Source organism: Eriocheir sinensis, chromosome 44 (genome assembly GCF_024679095.1).
Source record: "Eriocheir sinensis breed Jianghai 21 chromosome 44, ASM2467909v1, whole genome shotgun sequence".
NCBI classification, from domain to species: domain Eukaryota; kingdom Metazoa; phylum Arthropoda; class Malacostraca; order Decapoda; family Varunidae; genus Eriocheir; species Eriocheir sinensis.
Window position 1 is genome coordinate 11,711,133 of NC_066552.1, and position 23,248 is coordinate 11,734,380.

The 23,248-nt window shown below is 43.2% G+C and overlaps 1 protein-coding gene across 10 annotated transcripts in view; it reads right to left on the reverse strand.

Moving 5' to 3' along the window:
• The window catches only part of LOC126980483 (transcription factor GATA-5-like), a 56,389-nt gene that overhangs the window by 23,251 nt on the left and 9,890 nt on the right, over positions 1-23,248 (reverse strand). For 6 of the 10 annotated variants that reach the window (XM_050830433.1, XM_050830430.1, XM_050830431.1 and 3 more), the window contains 5 exons: positions 10,842-12,017; positions 9,697-9,925; positions 7,797-7,919; positions 4,600-4,808; positions 3,389-3,554 (listed from right to left, as the gene is read on the reverse strand). In XM_050830433.1, the coding sequence (XP_050686390.1) occupies positions 3,389-3,554; positions 4,600-4,808; positions 7,797-7,919; positions 9,697-9,925; positions 10,842-11,200 (1,086 nt within the window). In that variant the 5' untranslated portion in view covers positions 11,201-12,017. Of the gene's footprint in view, positions 1-3,388; positions 3,555-4,599; positions 4,809-7,796; positions 7,920-9,696; positions 9,926-10,841; positions 12,018-20,826; positions 21,469-21,575; positions 21,925-23,248 lie in introns of those variants that run through there. The other 4 variants (XM_050830436.1, XM_050830435.1, XM_050830427.1 and 1 more) reach the window with 3 other exon arrangements.

The following is a 23,248-nucleotide window of genomic DNA, read 5'->3' on the forward strand; positions in this document are numbered from 1 at the left end:
TCGATCATAAACAATGTTGATCTGTCTACATTCGTGAAACCATTAAGTATTTTAAAACATTCGATCAGTTTTCCTCGGAGGCGACGTTTCTCAAGAGAGAACATGTTAAGGGTAGAAAGCCTTTCTTCGTAGGATTTGTTGCGCAAGGAAGGGATCATTTTCGTTGCCCGACGCTGAACACCTTCTAATTTAGCAATATCCTTTGCATGGTGGGGAGACCAAACTGTACCGCATATTCCAAGTGGGGTCTGACTAAACTGTTGTAGAGCGGGAGTATTACATCTTTATTCTTGAATACAAAGTTTCTTTTAATGAAGCCCAACATTCTGTTTGCTTTATTTGCTGCATCGATGCATTGCTGTGAGAATTTGAGGTTTGACGCGATTTTGACCCCCAAGTCTTTGACGCATTGAACGCTTTTGAGTTTAACGCCGCGCATTTCATATTCGAACTTCTTATTCCTCGTTCCAACTTGAAGGACCTGGCACTTGTCTACGTTAAAGGAGAGAGAGAAAGAGAGAGAGAGAGAGAGAGAGAGAGAGAGAGAGAGAGAGAGAGAGAGAGAGAGAGAGAGAGAGAGAGAGAGAGAGAGAGAGAGAGAGAGAGAGAGAGAGAGAGAGAGAGAGAGAGAGAGAAATGAAAAAAAAATAGATGTAAATATATAACGTTTTAGTCTTATAATTTCTTTGGCTATTCATTCTCCAAATACCTAACTAGAAAAAATAAGAAAAAAAATAAAAGAAAAATTAAAGAACAGCTACTTAAGGGAATTTGTTGACTGTTTATTATTATTATTATTGATTAACTTTTATCATTTATTTACTATTATTTTTTTTTTTATTACGTGTTGTGAAAAGGGAAAGGCGTATGAGAGAGAGAGAGAGAGAGAGAGAGAGAGAGAGAGAGAGAGAGAGAGAGAGAGAGAGAGAGAGAGAGAGAGAGAGAGAGAGAGAGAGAGAGAGAGAGAGAGAGAGAGCAAGGGTACACTGCTCGCCTTCCCGTTTGAAAGGTGTTGCTGTTAATTAAGTCAAGTCCCAGGTGATCAGCGTCAGCCAGGTGCAAGGTGCGAGTAAATTAGTGTCGGGAGGCATTCATTAAGCCGCCATCAAGAGCAGGTGAGTGAAGGGACGGAGATAGCGGAGATAAACAGGACCCAGCGGACAAAAACAGTAAGATGAGAAGGACTTAGGGATACGAAGCAAGACTGAACGGTTTACACGAGCGAAAAAAAGAAGATATATATAGAACGTAAAAATTATGAAGATAGATAGAGTAAAAAGTCAACAACAATAACAGATAAATAGGAATGAACGGACAAAAACAGTAACTTGAGAAGGACTTAGAGAGAGACGAGACAAGACAGAGCGGTTTACACGAGCGAAAAAAAAAAAAAAGATATTATAAAACGTAAAAAAGTTGAAGATAGATAGAGTAAAAAAACAACAACAACAGATACACAAGAATTAACGAGCCAAAACAGTAACATGAGAAGGACTTAGAGAGAACGAGACAACGAAAAACGGATGACTCAAAAAAATTAAAACATAAGTCAGTGTAAAAAGATAGGTACAGATATATGAAAAAAAAAGATGAACAGGAATCAACGAACAAAAACAGGAACATGAGAAGAAGTTACAGAGGACGAGACAACGAAAAACGGATGACTCAAAAAAATTAAAAACATAAGTCAGTGTAAAAAGATAGGTACAGATATATTAAAAAAAAAGAAGATGAACAGGAATCAACGAACAAAAACAGGAACATGAGAAGAAGTTACAGAGAACGAGACAACGAAAAACGGATGACTCAAAAAAATTAAAAACATAAGTCAGTGTAAAAAGATAGGTACAGATATACGAAAAAAAAAGATGAACAGGAATCAACGAACAAAATCAGTAACATGAGAAGGAGTTAGAGAGAACGAGACAACGAAAAACGGATGACTCAAAAAAAAAAAAACATATCAGTGTAAAAAGATAGGTACAGATATACGAAAAAAAAAGATGAACAGGAATCAACGAACAAAAACAGGAACATGAGAAGAAGTTACAGAGAACGAGACAACGAAAAACGGATGACTCAAAAAAATTAAAACATAAGTCAGTGTAAAAAGATAGGTACAGATATATGAAAAAAAAAAGATGAACAGGAATCAACGAACAAAAACAGGAACATGAGAAGGACTTAGAGAGAACGAGACAACGAAAAACGGATGACTCAAAAAAAACAAAAAAAACATGTCAGTGTAAAAAGATAGGTACAGATATACGAAAAAAAAAGATGAACAGGAATCAACGAACAAAATCAGGAACATGAGAAGGAGTTAGAGAGAACGAGACGACGAAAAACGGTTGACACGAGAGATAAATGATAAATGTAAAAAGATAAATACAGATAAAGGTAAAAACAGATAGACGCGCGGGCTTTTTTTATTATAGCGGGCTTTTTTTTTATTTAGCGGGTTTTTTTTATTTAGCGGGCTTTTTTATTACAGCGAGCTTTTTTTAATTTAGCGGGCTTTTTTTAATTTAGCGGACTTTTTTATTATAGCGAGCTTTTTTAAATTTAGCGGGCTTTTTTATTATAGCGAGCTTTTTTAAATTTAGCGGGCTTTTTTTAATTTAGCGGGCTTTTTTATTATAGCGAGCTTTCTTTAATTTAGCGGGCTTTTTTATTATAGCGAGCTTTTTTAAATTTAGCGGGCTTTTTTATTATAGCGAGCTTTTTTAAATTTAGCGGGCTTTTTTATTATAGCGAGCTTTTTTTAATTTAGCGAGCTTTTTTATTATAGCGAGCTTTTTTTAATTTAGCGAGCTTTTTTATTATAGCGAGCTTTTTTTAATTTAGCGAGCTTTTTTATTATAGCGAGCTTTTTTTAATTTAGCGGGCTTTTTTTAATTTAGCGGGCTTTTTTATTATAGCGAGCTTTTTTTAATTTAGCGGGCTTTTTTTAATTTAGCGGGCTTTTTTATTATAGCGAGCTTTTTTTAATTTAGCGGGCTTTTTTTAATTTAGCGGGCTTTTTTATTATAGCGAGCTTTTTTTAATTTAGCGGGCTTTTTTATTATAGCGAGCTTTCTTTAATTTAGCGGGCTTTTTTATTATTTCCTTTTTTTTGTGCCCTTGTAAAAAAAAAAAAAAATAGTAACATGAGAAGGACGGTGTTGTATTTGTGGCAATATAGAAACAGGACAGAACGAGAGGGGAAAAATACTTAAAAAAAAAAAAAAATTCGACGTTCTCTTCATCTGACATTCTCTTCATCTGAGTTATCTATTAGTTATTTAGCATCTTCCTCCAGTTACTATATATCAGGCACTGGACTCGCCTAACTTTCATACCCCAATTTCCTCAAAAAACAAAGAAAAAGGGAAGCAAACAGACTCACGGGCGCCAGCTGACTGTACTCCGGCGACGCGGTTGCCCACATGGTGGCGTCGGTCTTCTGCAGGTGGGCGTGGGTGGTGACGTGAGGGTGGGCGGCGGGCGTGGCGTAGGAGGGCTGCACGAAGTCATATCCTGCCGCTGATCGCCTTCCTTCGTCCTTCACGTACCTGAGGGAAGGTTAGGGCAGGTAATATGGTGCTGGTGAGGTGAGGCTTTGGGGTAGGGTTATGATGGGAGTGGGGTGAATATGGGGTGTGGGGTGAGGGAAGGGGTGGTAGTCTTAGCTATACCTTTTGACCCCCTCTCCCTTTCTCTCATGTCTCTATTTTTCTTTTTTCATCCTTCCTCCTCCTCTTACCACACCTTATCGTAACCCCTTGACTGCGGAATTCCTACAGTCAGACCTCACCAAGCTACTGGAATGGAGCAAAAAGGGGCTGAAGAAAAATGTAAAGTTCTGCACCATGGGAGGGGATATCCAGCACACCAATACCACATGGGAAACACTCCACTATCCACCACAGAGGCAGAGAAAGACCTGGGAGTGTATGTTACCAGGCTACCAGTGAAGGGATATCCAGCACACCAGTACCACATGGGAAACACTCCACTATCCACCACAGAGGCAGAGAAAGACCTGGGAGTGTATGTTATCAGGCTACCAGTGAAAGGATATCTAGCACACCAATACCACATGGGAAACACTCCACTATCCACCACAGAGGCAGAGAAAGACATGGGACTATATGATACCAGGCTACCAAGGAAGGCCAAATCCGTGCCAATCGCAGCGGACGGGTTAAAGCTAAAGTCAACACCCACCTGGTAACTCATTAGGTATCTTTTTGTCCTCCCCCTCCCTCACTTTTTCAGTTTCCTTACTTTACTGTCACCGTCTTTTCTATATTTCAGGTAAAAAGTTCATTCTATCTCGTCCTATCTCCTTCACAGCATCCTTATCTTACTCCCCCTATCCTTCATACTATCTCATCCTATCTCCTTTCACCGCATCCTTATCTTTACCTCCCCATCCTTCATCCTATTTGGCCCTTTGTCCTTAACAGCATCCCTATCTTTTACCCTCCTAACCCTGTCTCCTCACAGCATCCTCATCTTTCATCCCCCATCCTTAATCCTCGCATCCTTACCCCTTTCACAACACTATTTCCCCTCCCTTCCTCCCACAGTATCCTCCCCCTCCCCTCCACTCACATGTCCTGGGGTTTGTAGTAGTAGTGGTAGGAGTCGGAGTAGGGCAGCGAGGCCAGGGTGGTGATGGCGGGGGCGCTCTCCAGGGTGGCGTAGGTGGCGCCCTCGCTGCTCAGGTGGGCGTGCGGATGCGGGTCGACGGTGTGGGAGTGGACGTGCTCGACGGGGTGGTTGGGGTCGTACACCACCACGCTCTGCACGGTGTAGGGGGACTGTGGAAGGGGAATAGATACAGAAGGGGAAAAGGAGTAGATGAAGTATGAGGGGGTGTATGTGGGGGGCATTTGGGAACGTATGTGGAGGGAGAGGGGGTTAGGGTAAGGTGGGGGGTGGGGAATGTGGAAGGGGACTGTGGAAGGGGAGAAAATAGAGTATGGGTTTTTTTTTGTTTTTTTTTTTTACGTAGGAGTAAGGTGTAATAGGATGTATGGAGAGGGGGTAAAGGGTGACTGTGGAAGAGGTGGAGAAGGTGGAGAAAGTAGAGTATGAGTTTTCGTTTTTAAGGGTTGAGTATGAGTTTTCGTTTTTAAGGGTAGAGTATGAGTTTTCGTTTTTAAGGGTAGAGTATGAGTTTTCGTTTTTAAGGGTAGAGTATGAGTTTTCGTTTTTAAGGGTAGAGTATGAGTTTTCGTTTTTAAGGGTTGAGTATGAGTTTTCGTTTTTAAGGGTAGAGTATGAGTTTTCGTTTTTAAGGGTAGGGTATGAGTTCTCGTTTTTAAGGGTAGAGTATGAGTTTTCGTTTTTAAGGGTAGAGTATGAGTTTTCGTTTTTAAGGGAAGAGTATGAGTTTTCGTTTTTAAGGGAAGAGTATGAGTTTTCGTTTTTAAGGGAAGAGTATGAGTTTTCGTTTTTAAGGGAAGAGTATGAGTTTTCGTTTTTAAGGGTAGAGTATGAGTTTTCGTTTTTAAGGGTAGAGTATGAGTTTTCGTTTTTAAGGGAAGAGTATGAGTTTTCGTTTTTAAGGGTAGAGTATGAGTATTCGTTTTTAAGGGTAGAGTATGAGTTTTCGTTTATGAGTTTTCGTTTTAATGAGTTTAAGGGTAGAGTATGAGTTTGAGTTTGTTTTAAGGGTAGAGTATGAGTTTTCGTTTGAGTATGAGTTTTCGTTTTAATGAGTTTTCGTTTTAGAGTATGAGTTTTCGTTTTAAGGAAGAGTATGAGTTTTGAGTTTTCGTTTTTAAGGGTAATGAGTTTTCGTTTTTAAGGGTAGAGTATGAGTTTTCGTTTTTAAGGGTAGAGTATGAGTTTTCGTTTTTAAGGGTAGAGTATGAGTTTTCGTTTTTAAGGGTAGAGTATGAGTTTTCGTTTTTAAGGGTAGAGTATGAGTTTTCGCTTTTAAGGGAAGAGTATGAGTTTTCGTTTTTAAGAGTAGAGTATGAGTTTTCGTTTTTAAGAGTAGAGTATGAGTTTTCGTTTTTAAGAGTAGAGTATGAGTTTTCGTTTTTAAGGGTAATGAGTTTTCGTTTTTAAGGGGAACATCAACCCTTTAAGTAAGGTGGAATGGTGTATAGAGAGGGGATAAAGGAGAGGTGGTAGATGTTGAGGGGGTAAGAAAGTGGATATTGTGTGTAGGGGGAATGTGGAAGAGGGGAGAGATGACGGAGGAAAAGGGGAAGAAGGTGGAGTATGTGAGGGGTATTTGGGGGGCATGTGGGAAGGTGTGTGGAGAATGGACTACGATACTGTGATATGTGTTTTGTTTTCATCATGTTTTATCAATAGATTCACTCACTTCCTCAACCTAGCAATAAAGTGGAGCATGCTGTATGGAGGGGGAATGGTGGAAGAGGGAGGGGATATGTGGGAGGAGCAAGTAGAGTGGACTTTATTTTTTTTTTTACAGCTTAAGAAACAGCTCAAGGGCAACAAAAAAATAGGTGTAAAAAAAAGCCCGCTAATCGCTGTTCCCACGAAGACAAAATTAATGAGCGGTAAAAAGAGAGGTCAATTTCGGGAGGACAGCAATATCGTGTGTAGGGGCACTGTGGAGAGGAGAGATTACAGTATATGCGAGGTGGAGAATAGTGCATGAGGTGGAGGGGGGGGAGGTGATATGTTTGGGGGAGGTAGAAGAGTGAATAGTGTGTGTAGGGGGGGCTGTGGAAGAGAGGAGGTGGGGTATGTTGCTGTTGTTGTTGTTGTTGATTTATGAGGGAGAATTATTCAACCCTAGAAGTAAGGTGGAGGGGTATGGTATGGAGGGGGGGAGCGGGAGGGTGTTGGAGAGGGGTTGAAAGGTGGACTGTGATATTGTTTTACTTGTTTTTTTTTATGATAATGTTGCTGTTTTTTAATCGTTTTGTTCATAGATTTACTCATTCACTCACCCACTCACACGCTCTCTTCACTAACACACTCACTCACTCACTCACTCACTCACTCACTCACTGTCTCACACTCACTCATTCACTCACTCACCCTCTCACACTCACTCATTCACTCACCCACTCATACGCTCTCTTCACTAACACACTCACTCACTCACTCACTGTCTCACACTCACTCATTCACTCACTCACCCTCTCACACTCACTCATTCACACTCACTCACTCACTCACTCACGCACTCACTCATTCATTCACTCATTATCTTGTGTACTGTGTCGGCTCTTTTTTCTTTTATGTACTCACTGGATTAGGTAAGAAAAGTCATTTATAGAATCAGAGCAAAGGAAGAAAGTGAAGATTTAATGAACGGGAAAAATTGTGGTTCATGACAAATGGATAAAAAGAAATACCGAAACAAAGACTGAGAGAGAATAACAAAAAAAAATTCAACTCTCAAAAGAAAACGAAAAAAAAAGGAGGAGGATGAGGAAGAAGAGGAGGAGGAGGAGAGGATGCGGAGAGAGAAAAAAGAAAAAGGAAAGGAAAGGAAAATGTTAAAGAAAAAGAAAAAGGAAACTTGAAGAAGAAGAAGAAAAAGCAGATGAAGAAAAAGATGAGAAGGAAGAGAGAAAGAATAAAGTAAGCAAGAAAAACGGAAAAAAGAAGTAGATGAAGAAATAGAGAAGAAAATAGAGAGGAAGAAGAAGAAAGAAAAAAATAGAAGATGACGAAGAAGAAGAAGATTAGAAGGAGAAGGAAGAGGAGGGGGAGGAGAGGAGGAGGAAGAAAATGAGAATGAAAAACAAAAAAGTGGTCAGGGAACATCGCCAAAGAAAACGGAGTGAGCGACGGCGTGGGAAGGGGTGACTCACGTAGCTGGTCTGCTCAATCTCGTGGACAGTGGCGGGGATGTGTGTGCCCTGCCCGGGGGACGCCGAACCCAGCTCCCCCTTCACCTGTCGGGGGAGGGAAGCGGAGATGTAGTTAAGCTGAGTCTGAGGGAGAAAACGAGTTATTTAAAAGCATACGGAGGGAAGGAAGAAAGTAAGAGAGACAGGAAAAAGAAAATAAGAAAACAGATGAAGCAGAAGAACAAGAACAAGACAAGGAAAAGTAGACGAAATTTGAAGGGGGTTAAAGGAGTGAAAAAAAGGGAGAAAAGGGAGTGTTGGAAAGCAGAAGGAGGGAAGGAAGAAAGTAAGAGAGACAGGAAAAAGAAAATAAGAAAACAGATGAAGCAGAAGAACAAGAACAAGACAAGGAAAAGTAGACGAAATTTGAAGGGGGAGAAAGGAGTGAAAAAAAGGGAGAAAAGGGAGTGTTGGAAAGCAGAAGGAGGGAAGGAAGAAAGTAAGAGAGACAGGAAAAAGAAAATAAGAAAACAGATGAAGCAGAAGAACAAGAACAAGACAAGGAAAAGTAGATGAAATTTGAAGGGAAAGTAAGAGAGACAGGAAAAAGAAAATAAGAAAACAGATGAAGCAGAAGAACAAGAACAAGACAAGGAAAAGTAGACGAAATTTGAAGGGGGAGAAAGGAGTGAAAAAAAGGGAGAAAAGGGAGTGTTGGAAAGCAGAAGGGGGGAAGGAGGGGGTATAAGAGAGACAGTAAAAAGAAAATAAGGAAAAAAATGATGAAGCAGAACAAGAACAAGACAAGGAAAAGCAGATGAAAAAGAAGAGGGAGAAAAGAGAGAAAAGAGGAAGAAGAGGGAGTATTAGAAAGCAGAAGGAGGGAAGGAAGAAGTAAAATAAAAAGGAGTAGAAAAAAGCATAAGGAGGAAGAAAGAAGAGAGATTGTAAAAAGAAAAGAGAAAAGAGGAAGAAGAGGGAGTATTAGAAAGCATAAGGAGGGAAGGAAGAAGTAAGAGAGATTGTAAAAAGAAAATAGAGAAAACAATTGAAGCAGAAGAACTAGAACAAGACAAGGAAAAGCAGATGAAAATGAATGGGGAGAAAAGAGAGAAAAGAGGGAGAAGAGGGAGTACTAGAAAGCAGGAGGGAAAGGAGAAAATAAGAAAGACCGCAAAAAGAAAATAAAGAAAACATATCAAGCAGAAGAACTAGAACAAGAAGAACAAGATAAGGAAAAGCAGATGAAGAAGATGGGGAGGACAGAGAGAAAAGAGGGAGAAGAGGGAGTATTAGAAAGCAGAAGGAGGGAAGGAAGAAAGGAAGAGACAGTAAAATGAAAATAAGGAAAATAAGTGAAGCAGACTAACAAAAACAAGAACAAAAAGATAGGAAAACGTATATGAAGAAGAAAATGAGGAAAAGGAAGAGAGAAAGAAGAAAGTAACAAAGAAAGGAAAAAAAGGAGATAAACGGAATGAAGGAGAGAAGAGTTGGATAGAAAGGAAATAATAAAAAATGAAACTGGAAACGAAAAAGAGAATAAGAAGGAGAGAAAAGGAATAAGGAGAGGAAAAAGAGAGAAAGAAAGGTTGGAAGGACGAAAGAATAAAACAAAAGACAAATAAATATACGGAAAATAAATTGTACTATATAAAAACACGTAAAGGGCTCAGTTATATACTTATTAATTAACAAAAAGAAACGAAAAGCATACAAAGAAAGAAGAAGAATCAAACTATAAAAACATAAAGAAAACAAAGAATATATATAAAAAAAAACACGTGAAATGGTTCGGTTACTTGTATATAAAGGAAATAAAAAATAAAAATAAAAAGGAAAGAATAAAGCCGAAAAAAAAACAGAAAACAAAAAAAATAATTGAGTAGGAAACCAAAGCAATAAAGCACCATTTTCCCACCTCAGCCTTAGCGACGTGGAGGGCGTGGGTGTAGGCGTGGGCGTGGGCGTGGGCGGCGGTGTAGGCGTGCTTGAGCTCCTCCTCCTCCTCCTGCTTGACGGGCGTGCGGGCGGACAGGCTCACGTCCTCACGGATGATCACGTTGCTCGCCACGCCCACCTCGCTCACGGGCGTGTCGGCGGGCGCGGGCGTGGCGGCGACGCTCGTCATCACGGTGAGATTGAGCCCGCTGATTGTGTGTTCGTGGGGGGGGGAGGTGGGGGGCGGGGTATTGTGGTGGTGGTGTTGGTGATGGTGGTCAGGAGGGGGTTGTGATGGGGGAATGTTGTAGTGATATTTGTGGTTGTGGTAGTGGTGGTGTTTGTGATGGTGGTGGTGGTGGTGATGGTGGTGGTGATAAGGAGGAGGAGAAAGAAAATCAGATTAATATATGATTTTTGTTTTGTTTTTATGTATGTTTGAGAGAGAGAGAGAGAGAGAGAGAGAGAGAGAGAGAGAGAGAGAGAGAGAGAGTAAGAAAAACATAGTAAAAGGATGAATAAATACCATAGACTTTTCCAACAATATGTATACAAAACATAAGAACATGAGGAGTCTGCAAGAGGCCGGTTGGGCTATACAAGGCAGCTCCTGTACACTCAACCCCCCCTTACCTCACCATCCATGGCTTTATCTAACCTCTTCTTGAATGTATCTATGGTATTGGCACCCACAACATGGCTCCCAAGCCTGTTTCATTCCTCCACCACCCTATTGGTGAACCGAGTCTTGCCTATGTTTTTGTTGAGTCTAAATTTGTCTAACTTAAAACCACTGCCACGCGTCCTACCTGGTTCTTTAACTTTCAAAATCTTGTTGACATTCCCTTTACTAAAGCCCTTCATCCATTTATAGACTTCGATCAAGTCTCCTCGTAACCTTCGCCTTTCTAGAGAGTGTAAATTTAAATGCTTCAGCCTGTCTTCATAAGGCAAGTTTCTCACCCCCTGAATCATCTTTGTCATCCTCCTCTGTACAGATTCTAACATCTTGATATCCATTCTATAGTAGGGGGACCAGAACTGAACTGCATAATCGAGATGAGGTCAAGAACACACACACACACACACACACACACACACACACACACACACACACACACAAACCTGGGGTGGTCCTGGGGGGTGGGTTCCCGGGGCTGGGGTTGGTGCCATGGTTCACTCTGGGGGGCGGGGGCGTGGGGGGCGGCGCTCTCCTCCATATGTTGAGGCGGCGCTGGCGGGAGGGCCCTAGGGGGGGAGCATTCGGGTTCACGAGGGTCGGAGAGTGGAGGGGGCGATGGAGGGGAGATTCGCCCCCCACCCCCACCCCCGCCACTAACACCCCCTCCGCTGCTGGTGGTGATGGTGACGGTGGTGGCGGTGGTGGCAATGGCGTCGGCCGGTTCCTGTTCACTCATGATTGCTGTCGTGTCCTCGTATTCTTTCCTGGCGGCCCGGCTGTTGAAACCCACCCGTGACCTCATGAACCAGGTCGTCGAGGGGGGGTTATGACCTCACAAAGCAGGGACGGAAGTTGACCCGCAGAAAAAGGTCCTCCTCGCCGATCTCTCAATCTCTCCGTAGCGAGTCTTTCCTTTGAGCAGTGCTTCAGGATGGTTGGGTACGGGGATTGGAAATTGCTCTGGTAATATATGTTGTGTAAAAGAATAATGGATTGTTCCTCTTTAGGGATAAAAATTGGTGTACTTTAAGGACAAAAATTGCTTTGGGAATTTATAGGGATTAAAAATTTATTACTCTAGTTTAGGGATAAAAAAAAATGTCCTGGGAATGTCTGAGTTTTAAAAGAATGATGATTTTTCTACTTTATGAATGAAAATCGCTTTGGGAATGTTTGAATTGTAAAAGGATTAGTTCTTTTTTGCTTCCGGGAAAATAATTGTTTTGGGAATGTTTAATTTGAAAAAAATGTTGATTTTTTAAAACTATGTGGATAAGAATTGTTCTGGGAATGTTTGGTGTTTTAAAAGAATATTGATTTTTTTCTACTTTGAGGATAAAAAAGACTCTCCGGGAATGTCACGAGGAGGAATAACTCAGAAGGGAAGGAATCTGGGGCATGTAACGTGTAGCGGGAGTGCCTCAATAGGAAGGGAAGAGACGAGGGATGAGAGGAAGAAGGGATGGAGTCAAGGATCCTGAGTTCAGCGACGAGGAAACGCAGCCGTGTGTTTTCGAGAACGTGGAGGCTCCGTGAAAGGCTGCCGCTTGAGCTTGAGCTGGTCTGTGTTCTCTGGTTGGTGACTCCTCCTCTTCCGTCCGTCAGTCCTGCTCCTCACACTGTGGAAGATGGATAACAGAGATTTGACTTCCCGTGACATAAATCATCAGAGGGTGAGAGAGAGAGAAAAAAAAGAAAGAAAGAAAAAAATGTGGGTTTATCAGGCTCATGAGAGAGAAAGAAGGAAAGGAAGAAAGAGAGTGGGGTTATCATGCTCATCAGAGAGAGAGAAAAAAAATGGAAGAAAATTGAAAAAAAAGACAGAAAAGTGGCTCATCAGAGAGAAAAAAGGAAAGGAGGGAAAAGAGAATCAGAGAGAGAGCAAGAAGAAAAAGGAATGAAAGAAAAAGAATGAAAGAAAAACAGGCTTGATTTATGAGTCTTACGAACTTTTAATGAAGTCTATAATTTGATTAAAAAAAGAAAAGAAAAGGTGGATTTCTGAGGCTCATGGAGTTACTGGAACTTATAATTTGAGAGATAAATAAAGAAAAAAAGGAAGAAAGACGGAACTTAATGGAACCCGTAATCTGAAGTAGGTGACGGTTAGGCAGTGTGAGTTTTGATAGACTTGTTAAAGATTGCCACAGGTGCGTTAAGAGAAGCATTGACAGGTGAAGCTTTAGACAGGTAACAGGTGAACCAAGGAAGTCTGCGTACGGTTGATAAGTAAAAGAAAGGGAAACGATAAGAAGAGACGAAAGCTGAATGAAATACTGATGTTATAAGGAAAAGAAAGGAAGTAAAGGATAAGGAAAGGCGATCCTGGGAAAATATGAATGAAGTAGTGAGGTCATATGTAAAAGAAGGAGAAAGATAAGAAGAGAGGATCAAAGGGGAAGAATAAGAGGAGAGGAACGGGGGAAGGATGATTAAAATAGTGAGATTATAAGTAAAAGAAAGGGAAAGGATAAGAAGAGAGGAATAGAGGAAAAGCTGATTGAAGTATTGAGGTTACAAATAAAAAGTATGATTTATAACAGTAAAAAGTCAAAGGTAGATTATATGGATTGACAAAAACCTTACGATGGACTTGAAATGAAGACTGGAATGATAAAGGACAGGTGTATAATAGAGGCGAATGATAGATAATAAAAGGACAAAGGAGGATAAGAAAACAGAAACAGGGGGAAAGCGAATAGAATAGTGAGGTAAAAGGGATGGACGAAAAGATGAAGACGCACTTGAAAGGAAGACTGAAATAAGGACAGAGAAGGATAAGAAAACAGAAACAGGGGGAAAGCGAATAGAATAGTGAGGTAAAAGGGATGGACGAAAAGATGAAGACGCACTTGAAAGGAAGACTGAAATAAAGAGGGAGAATTGTCGTAGAGGCGAATGATACATAATAAAAGGACAGAGAAGGATAAGAAAACAGAAACAGGGGGAAAGCGAATAGAATAGTGAGGTAAAAGGGATGGACGAAAAGATGAAGCACTTGAAAGGAAGACTGAAATAAAAAGGGAGAGTTGTCGTAGAGGCGAATGCTAGTTAAGTAAAAGAAAGAAAAATGATAAGCAGTGAGGAACAGGGAAAAACTGAATAAAACTGTGAGATTATAGAGATAGACGAATATATTAAGATGGATTTGAAATGAAGACTTAAATGATAATAATACACGACAGGTGGATAGAGGTAAGGAAGTTTTGTGGAGAGATACAAAGCTTTAGACTTGTGAAATGAAAACGGCGAAATAAGAACAGGTGCTTAATTAAAGATACAGAGGTTTTCAGGTAAAGGACAGATGGATGGACACGAAGTCTTAGGATGTTAGAAAGTAAAGACAGTGATAAATGAAAATGGACAAGAGAAGAACATGGCAAAGATGACAAAGAAGAACATTACCAGGACTGTTAGGAAGAGTAAAGAACAAGAACAAGAACAAGAATATTATAATGGAAGGAAGAAGAGGAAGATTGCGATAGTGTTGACAAAGACGCACATGACCGCTATTATTATTATGAAAAGGTGAAGGTAATTGGGTAAATAATAAGATAATAATAATAGGTAACAGGTAGGTAATGAAGAGAAGGAAAATAAGTTAAAATAGACAGTAGGGAAAACAGACGAAGTTGAGGAGAAGGAGCGTAAAAAAAAGTAAAAAAAGAAGAAGATAAGAACATGGCAGTGATGACCAAAAAAGAACATTACCAGAACTATTAGGAAGAGCAAATAACGAACAAGAACAAGATTATAATGGAAGGAATAAGAGGAAGACTGCGATATTGATAACAAAGACGCACCGTTATTAGTATTATGGAGAGCTGTGGGTAAGTGGGTAAGAGGTGTGTGTGGGTATGAGCATGGGTATGAGGTACAGGTAGGCAAGGATGAGACGTGTATCCCGGCAGGTGAGCGGCGGCGGGGTACAGCTAGGCGGGCCAGGTGATAACGAGCCTCGATGACGCCAGGTGAAGCTTATCAGTACCGCGACATTGTGCTTACCTGGGCGAGGGGAAGGGGGGGGAAGGGGTGGGGGGGAATTGAAAGGGGTAGGAGGGAAGGAAAGGGGAAGAAGAGCGAATGAGGAGGGGCATAGAGAGAAGGTGAAGGAGAGAAAGGAAAAAAGAAGGGGAAGAGAAGATAAGGGAAGGGGGGAGAAGAGCGAATGAGGAGGGGCATAGAGAGAAGGTGAAGGAGAGAAGGAAAAAAGAAGGGGAAGAGAAGAGAAGGGAAGGGGGAGGGGGGAGGAAAAGGGTGGAGAAGAGGAAATGGAAGGGGGTAAGAAGAAAGGGGAAGGAAGAGGGAAGAGAGAAGAGGGAAACGGAGGGGTATAGAGAGAAAGGGAAGGAGAAGAGATAAAGAGGAAAGGAAAAGAGAAGAGGAAAAGGAAAGGAGAAAAAAAAAGGATGGAGGAGAGGAAGAGAGCAAAAAAGGACAGGAAAAGAGAGTGGAGAGAAGAAGAAGAGAAAAGGAGAAGAAGACAAGGCAAGAGAGGAAGGGAAAGGAAAGAGGATGGGAAGAAGAGAAAGAGAAAGGCGAAGGAAGAGTTAAAAGAGAAGGAGGAATGGGAGGGGGGTGGAGAGAAGGAGAAAGGGGAAAAAGAAGGGCAGGAGAAGACCGAAGAAGAAGAGAGGAGAAGAGAGAAGGGAAGGAATAAGGGCAAGGAAGAATGAAGGAGGAAAGAGAAAGCGGGAAAGAAACAGAGGGAAAAAAGAGAAGGAAAACATGAAGAGTGGAAGAAGAGAAAAGCTATGGAAGGAAATAGAAGGAGGAAAAGGAAGAGAAAAGCTATGGAAGGGAATAGAAGGAGGAGGAGGAAGAGAAAAGCTATGGAAGGAAATAGAAGGAAGAGGAAGAGAAAAGCTATGGAAGGAAATTGAAGGAAGAGGAGGAAGAGAAAAGCTATGGAAGGAAATAGAAGGAGGAGGAGGAAGAGAAAAGCTATGGAAGGAAATAGAAGGAGGAGGAGGAAGAGAAAAGCTATGGAAGGAAATAGAAGGAGGAGGAAGAGAAAAGCTATGGAAGGAAATAGAAGGAGGAGGAGGAAGAGAAAAGCTATGGAAGGAAATAGAAGGAAGAGGAAGAGAAAAGCTATGGAAGGAAATAGAAGGAAGAGGAAGAGAAAAGCTATGGAAGGAAATAGAAGGAGGAGGAGGAAGAGGAGATACGAATGAAAGGACAGATAAGGAAAAGAAGAGATTAAAGAGGAATAAGGAAGGTGATATGGATGATTAAGGGAAACTAAGGAAGGAGGAAGAGAGGACGAAAATAAGTTAAAAGAGACAGAAGGAAAAAAAGAGGAAGTGGAGGAGGAGGAGGAGGAGGAAGAGAGAGGAAGGAGAAGAAGGATTAGAGAAAGCATGCGGTGTGGAAGGAAGGAAGGAAGATTTGAAGAGAGAGAGAGAGAGAGAGAGAGAGAGAGAGAGAGAGAGAGAGAGAGAGAGAGAGAGAGAGAGAGAGAGAGAGAGAGAGAGAGAGAGAGAGAGAGAGATTGGGGGGAATGTACATATTTGACGCACATTAATATCACAGGAAATGGCCATATGTGTGTGTACGTGTGTGTGTGTGTGTGTGTGTGTGTGTGTGTGTGTGTGTGTGTGTGTGTGTGTGTGTGTGTCAACTTAAGCACAATGCAATAAATTTGAAGACCTGAATTTGATGACATGTTGAAAGCTGATAAGGAGAGAGAGAGAGAGAGAGAGAGAGAGAGAGAGAGAGAGAGAGAGAGAGAGAGAGAGAGAGAGAGTAATAGAAACGCCATAAAATACCCGACCTTTCCGGAATCACGAAAAATCAAGGACACGCCCACCAGGTAAGGAACAAACACAGCCTTCACTTTCTCTCTCTCTCTCTCTCTCTCTGGTAATTGCCTTTATTTAATTGTTTGCTTGTTTATTTACTTTTAAAACCGTCAGTCGCCATGCGGTTGGTTATCACACACACACACACACACACACACACACACACACACACACACATGATAATTGAACCCATGCCAATACCCGCTTCCATCATATTAGAAGAAGAAAAAAAGACAAGAAAATGAATATGAAGATGAAGATTGAAAAAAATGAAGAGGAAGGGAAAATGAATTGTTAGTGATGAGAGAGAAGAACTGTCATATTTATTAGGAAAAGAAGAGAACAAGAACAAAAACAAGAACATGAAGGAGATTAAAATAGAAGGAAGAAGAATATTTTAATACTGATGGCAATGAAGAATATTATCATTATCACGAAAAGAAAAGATCAAGAAGAAGAAAAAAAGAAGAAGAAGAGAAATAAGAAGAAGAAGAAAAAAGAAGAAGATGAAGAAAGAAGAAAGAAGACGGACATTAAAACTGAAGGAGGAAGAGGAAAAAATTATAGTGAAAAGAAAATTTGTCATTATTTTTAGGAAAAGAAATCACTAACAAGAACAATAGAAAAACAAGAGGATAAAAATAGAAGGAAGAAGAGGAAGATTATGATAGTGATAACAAAGAACATTACCTTTATTAATAGGAAAAGAAAAAAGTTATCATTATTATTATAAAAAGAAAAAAGAAAAAAGTAAACACTATTAGGAAAAGAAAAAGAAAAAGTTAACATTATAAGGAAAAGAAAAAGAAAAGTTAACATTATAAGGAAATGAAAAAGAAAAAATTAACACTATTTATATGAAAAGAAAAAAGAAAAAGAAAAGTAAACCTTATTTGGAAAGTAAAAAGAAAAAAAGGAAACATTATTAGAAAAAAAGAAAAAAAGTTAACATTATTAGGAAAAGAAAAAGAAAAGAGTTAACATTATTAGGAAAAGAAAAAGAAAATAAAGATATTATTATTAGGAAACGAAAAAAGAAAAAAGTTAGCACTATGATTAGGAAGAGAAAAAAGAAAAAAGTTAACATTATCAGGAAAAGAAAAAAGAAAAAAGTTAACATTATCAGGAAAAGAAAAAAGAAAAAAGTTAACATTATCAGGAAAAGAAAAAAGAAAAAAGTTAACATTATCAGGAAAAGAAAAAAGAAAAAAGTTAACATTATCAGGAAAAGAAAAAAGTTAACATTATCAGGAAAAGAAAAAAGTTAACATTATCAGGAAAAGAAAAAAGTTAACATTATTATCAGGAAAAGAAAAAAGTTAACATTATCAGGAAAAGAAAAAAAGTTAACATTATTATCAGGAAAAGGAAAAAGAAAAAAGTAAACATAATTAGGAATAGAAAAAAGAAAAAAGCAAACATTATTATCAGAAAAAGAAAAAAGAAAATAAATAACACTATCAGGAAAAAAAAGACAAACAAAACAAGAACAATAAGATAATAATAGAAGGAAGAAGACCAAAAATAAAATAAAAAACGAAAAATTAAAACAAAAAAGACGAGAAGGATCATGACCACCACGAACATAACCACTCTCTCCCTCCCCGTGGCTGCCTTCCCTTAACATGGGCGAACACAACAAAGCAGCATGACACTCAGGACGCCGGACAGATACGTCGATAGAAGAGTCGCCTTTGATAAGAGCCACTCGCCCCAAGATAACTGTTGAGTGTTGAGTGAATCATGGAAAACACAATGATGATGATGAGGAGGAGGAGGAGGAGGAGAAGGAGGAGGAGGAAAAAGAGTTGGAGAAGAAGAAGAAGCAGAAGAAAAAAAGAAGAAGAAGAAGAAGAGGAGGAGGAGGAAGAAGAGTTGGAGGAGAAGAAGAAGAAAAAGATAACGAAGAAGAACAAGAACAAGAACATGAAAAAGAATAAGGAATAAGAGGAAGAGGAGAAGGAGGAGAGAGAGAGAGAGAGAGAGAGAGAGAGAGTTCTGATATAAGCTAAATTGAGCTTTATTTGGTAGTCTCAGATAGATTTACTCAGATTTACCGCTTCACCTAAATACTTTACCATCATAAATGCTTCCCAAAATTCGTTCATATCGATTCTTACGCGTGATTTTTTTTTTTTTATACGTATTAGTCTTCAGCATCAATAATGTGGCTGATTTGTTTTCTTTGAGTCGGTTTTCAGGGCATGGTTAGTTGGTTTTGTTGATTACTTTATATAACAGTTTGTTATATGTCAACTTTGTGAACATCCAACACTTCTAAATAGCTCCGTCCCAAGAGTGGAAGTAAAGAGCCAAACTAGCCACGTAACTCATAATAAATAACAATACCACGTTCACAAAGTTTGGCGTTAATCCCATTTTTCTTTACGAGTGTCAAACCAAATGGCGCCGTGAATCGCTTGGCCCGCGTCACGACGGCAGGAGCTCACCACCAGACGTGAACCACAGCCAGAGACGGTTTTTTTCCCTTCGCGGCAGAGCGTATCTATGGACACCATATCGCGTTATTGGAACCTGCTTGCTGTCGTCCCGCTGTTCAAAGTTCCCGGGCACTCATTGGTAGGCCACCCTTAGTAGTGATATTCTCTTGAAAATTAAAGACATCTGGACAGCCGTGCGTGACTCAGAGTGACTCAGAGTGCTGAAATGTCCCGCAGCAGCAGCAGCAGCAGGCAGTGTTTCCGCTGCTTCCCTCGAGCCTCAGCCAAAACTTTGAACGCGGGAGGTCACGTGACTTTTTGGTTCCGGCTCTTGCTGCAACGTGAAATATGCGAAGAAACAAATTATTCCTTTCTGTAATATTGATAATGGTGTATTGGACGCAGAGTACAGATAAATGGAGATAAATGAGATTGGGTCCAAGTTATTAGCGGCGTCCCGCACGCATCAGTTCTGCGCCCATTACTGTCTGTCATTCACATCAGCGATCTTGACTGCGGTACACCCACTGATATGAGCAATTATTATTATTATTATTATTTTTTTTTAGGTGCTGCCTATAGCGCCAATAGGCTTTCCTGAGGGGCCTCTAGGACGACCCCAACCCGTGTGGCCCAGGCAAATTTTATTTCTTGTGGCTGCCGTGGTGCATGACTCTCGCTTGCCCCATGCATGCTGCCCCCCGGTGCTCCACTTGAACAAAGTCGCTGACGTTAGGGTTGATTGAAGATCTGGGCAGCATGTGGGTAATCTTCCGCCACGCAGCGATGGCTGAAAACTGTCAGCGTGCATCGGTGGGGCTCAAACCAAGGTCCACGGGCTCACTACGCCCGCGCTCTAACCACTCAGCCACCGCCTCCTCAAGTTAACTGATGACACAAATATATATATATATATATATATATAGAGAGAGAGAGAGAGAGAGAGAGAGAGAGAGAGAGAGAGAGAGAGAGAGAGAGAGAGAGAGAGAGAGAGAGAGAGAGAGAGAGAGAGAGAGAGAGAGAGAGAGAGACTGACTAATCAGTTCAGACAACGACGCTGAATAGGCCGAGAAATGGGTGATGCAGTTCAAATTTGACATGCAACGTCCTTGGTGTGGGAGTAAATGACCCCAAGAGTAATTCCACACTACACAACACACCCTTGACCACTCCGGATGCGAGAGGGATTTGAGTGTGCGTGTGAACTCTGACCTTTGACCCAGAAATCAATATATTATCGCTTGAAACCACGCAAATAGTCTTGAGTTTCATCTGGAGAAGTGAAGCAACCGGAGCTCAGAAGTTATCCTTAAACTGCATTTGCCAGTGGTTGTGCCTCGCCCGGATCCTGCTGTTCAGTTTCGGTGACTTCATTACCGGAAGGAACTTAACTTACACTCTTTGAAAGGACGGAGACTGCGTGGGGATTTAGATGAAGTACTTACATTAAAAACTGATGTGCCAACATGGAGTAAGATGGATAAATTTAAGTTCAGAAAGAAAATAAGCAAGAACGGGTCCACGAACAGAGTGGTGGATGAGTGGAACAAACTGAGCAGGTGTGTATAGTTGAGGCAAACTCAGTTAAAAGTTTTAATGGAGTTTAGATGTATTTATGGACGGGAAGGGAATTCGATGAATATATAACCAATCTTCGGGAGCTGCCATGCACGTGTAGGCAGTCTGGACTCTTGAGTCTCCTTATATATCCTTGTGTATTTTTTGTCATTAGTAGCAGTTGCTTTCAAAAGCTTTTGCAAAAGAATCAAGATCGTCCAGGATGATGCTCGTCCGTGAACTGCACAGTTGCTTTCGAGTTGGTAAGCACAGAGTGGCGGCGTGAGCTGGGAAAATGTGGGCCGGTGAAGGTTTTCTTTGATGCGGTCACCACTAACTCAAGAACCTTTCGGCCTAGATGGAGAAAACTTGGTATGTCCGTGTGTGTTGACTTAAACGAGATCACTTTTTTCAAACCAAGGTCAAAGGTCAAGGTCATACGGCAGGTAAATTTTCATTTTTGGAGCACTTTTGGCCAGCGCGGGCTGTGTGCACTCGCGAAGGCTGTTCACTTAGCTGCTGTTATTGGTACTGTAATTGTTATCATAACTGCCGGGTCACTGTCGTGGCCCCGTCTCCGGGGCAGGAGTGCTGGTGTTTGGGCACGAGTTCCTCCAGACACTGACCTTCGTGCTGATGGACAACTGGACGTGTGTCGCGGCGCCCCGCCGCTGCCCCTCTGCTGCGTGAGGAAAGGATGGCTGCGTGGCGTGCCATGCGAGGGGCGCCCCGCCCTACTCCTGCACCGCGCCCCGAGACTCAGGCTAACCCATGCCTGACTCCCGAAGTCCTGTGGTTTCACTGCAGGCCAGGGCAGGGCAGGGCAGTGCTGAGCGGGGCAGGGCAGGGCAGAGCGGAGTGGGGTCATGGTCAGTGGGGCAGGAAAGGTGAGCCGGAACGACCATGTCGGATCAGTGCCAAAGCGCCGCGCGGGGCAGGACGGGCCGCGCCAGGCGGGGCGGCCAGGGCGGCCACCTGTTGGTGCTGCTGCCGCCGCGGCGGCGCCATGGGTCGTCGGGGGCCAGCAGCTTCCAGCGGCCGCGTCTGGACTCCCGTATAGGCTCACCCTTCCAGGTAGCTTTTCCCGGATGCGATAGTTGGATGAGATAAGATTTTAGTGTGTGCTCACGCACAGATAGCACCGATAGCGGATCCGTCTCGCCCTGGCCGAGAACAATCACTATATACCCTCTGAGATAAAATGATAAAACACTAATCTTTCCAGTGCTATCTTTCTCGGGGATGATCGCTGCCTCCAGTCACGCGCTGGAACCCGGAAGCGGCCGCCCCGCCGCCCCGCGCCTGCAGGGGCCAGCACGGGAGGTGTGGGCGGGCGTAGGGGCGGCGGGCGGCGGGCGACGGGCGCGTCACTCACCTGTTGGCGCTGCGCTGAGCCTGGAGTGCCGGCCACGACTAGCGGGGCCCCGTGGTGCCTGGCGACGTGAGGGGGGGGCGGGGGCGGGCCGCCGCGGCCACGCTTTCTCTCCTGCGGCGAGCCTGGCCACCGGAAGGAAGGGAAAAGCGGAAGGTGTGTGCGTACGTGTGTATGTATAGGTGTGTCCGTGTCCGTGTCCGTGTGCGTGTACTCAGCTGCCCTGCGTGTGTGTCAGGCAGGTAGGCAGCGGCAGGTGAGCTGTTCCAGGCGTGTGTCCCTCCTGGGCCCCGCGGCTGGGCCATATCCCCTCCCTCTCCTCCTCCTCCTCTTCTTCCCCTTCCTCTCTTTCCCCCTCCCCCTCCCCCTCTTGTTCCTCCTCCTGTTCAGCCAATCAGCGCGGGGGCGGCCCTGTGCCCCACATCGTTACGGCTCACGCGCCGCACACTCACCATCACACAATCGCCCTAACAATCACGGGGCCGATGATCGCCGCAGCCACGGCCACACGGGCACAGCAGCGCGCTGCGGCGGCTGGGGCGACGCGGCGCGGCGCGTAGCCCTTGGGGCGGGGGACGGAGGGGCGGCGAGCAGGGGCGGGTCGGCCTTGCTGCCTCGAGGGCTGGTAAACAGGGCGTCGCCTTATCGTGCTCTGATATCGCTTATCGGTCGCCTTATCGTGCCCATCGGTGCCAGCTGCTGCGGCTGTTCCAAAAAGTGTCGCCGCTGCCCCGGGGCGCACCAGGCCCGGCCTGAACGATGCTGGCGACGCGCGGCTGATGGTTGTGGCGACGGGGCTCCCCGGCCCCTCCCCGCCTCTCCCCACCCCCAACTCCCACCCCGCCCCGCCCCGCCCCGCCCCGTCCCACCCCGCAGCCTGCTCCAACACTTCAGGTAACTGAATTACATCCAATAAAGTTGAAATTATTCCGTTAGCGTAAAGCCACACCGAGGCCGCCGCCGCCTGGTGTTTGCGCCGCGGCTTGGCGCCAAAACTCGCGGCGCCGCGACACACTTCCGCCCTTACCCCACGGGCGTGGCGCTCGCGCGCGCACACACACACACACACACACACTTTCAAGACCGTGCTTCATAATGTAGGTCTTTGCTCTACCAAGTGTTCCCACGATACCCTGCGTCGTCGGTCCGGCGCAGGACGCTCCGTGCATGAACGCGCCGAGGGAGGTCCGCCGCGTCCCGAAGTCGGAGGATTAGAGGAAAAATATATATATGTATCAGAGGACATCTTGAGGAAAGACATTGTTACAAGACTGACACGTGGAATGTGTTCTTCATAAATACTGATAGGATGTTGACACACACACACACACACACACACACACACACACACACACACACACCAATAGCACAGTAAAGGTCCATCCTTAGCTCTCATGTTGGTGACCCTGAACATGCCCGACCCTACAGACCCCGCCCCCTGCCGCCCCCCCCTGGTGCCTCCCTGACGCCCCCCTGACGCTCCCCTTCGTCCCACTTGGCTACCTCTCTAACCGTATACAATAAAACACCGCACCTCAGCACAAAAAACAGCATCTATTAAACACTTTTATTCCTGCCGCAAAAGCTGACAGGTGAGGCGAGTGCGCCGTCAGAGGTCAGGTGTGCAGCGTCCTTAGATCAGCAAGCCGAGACTCGTGATAACGCGCCCAGATACT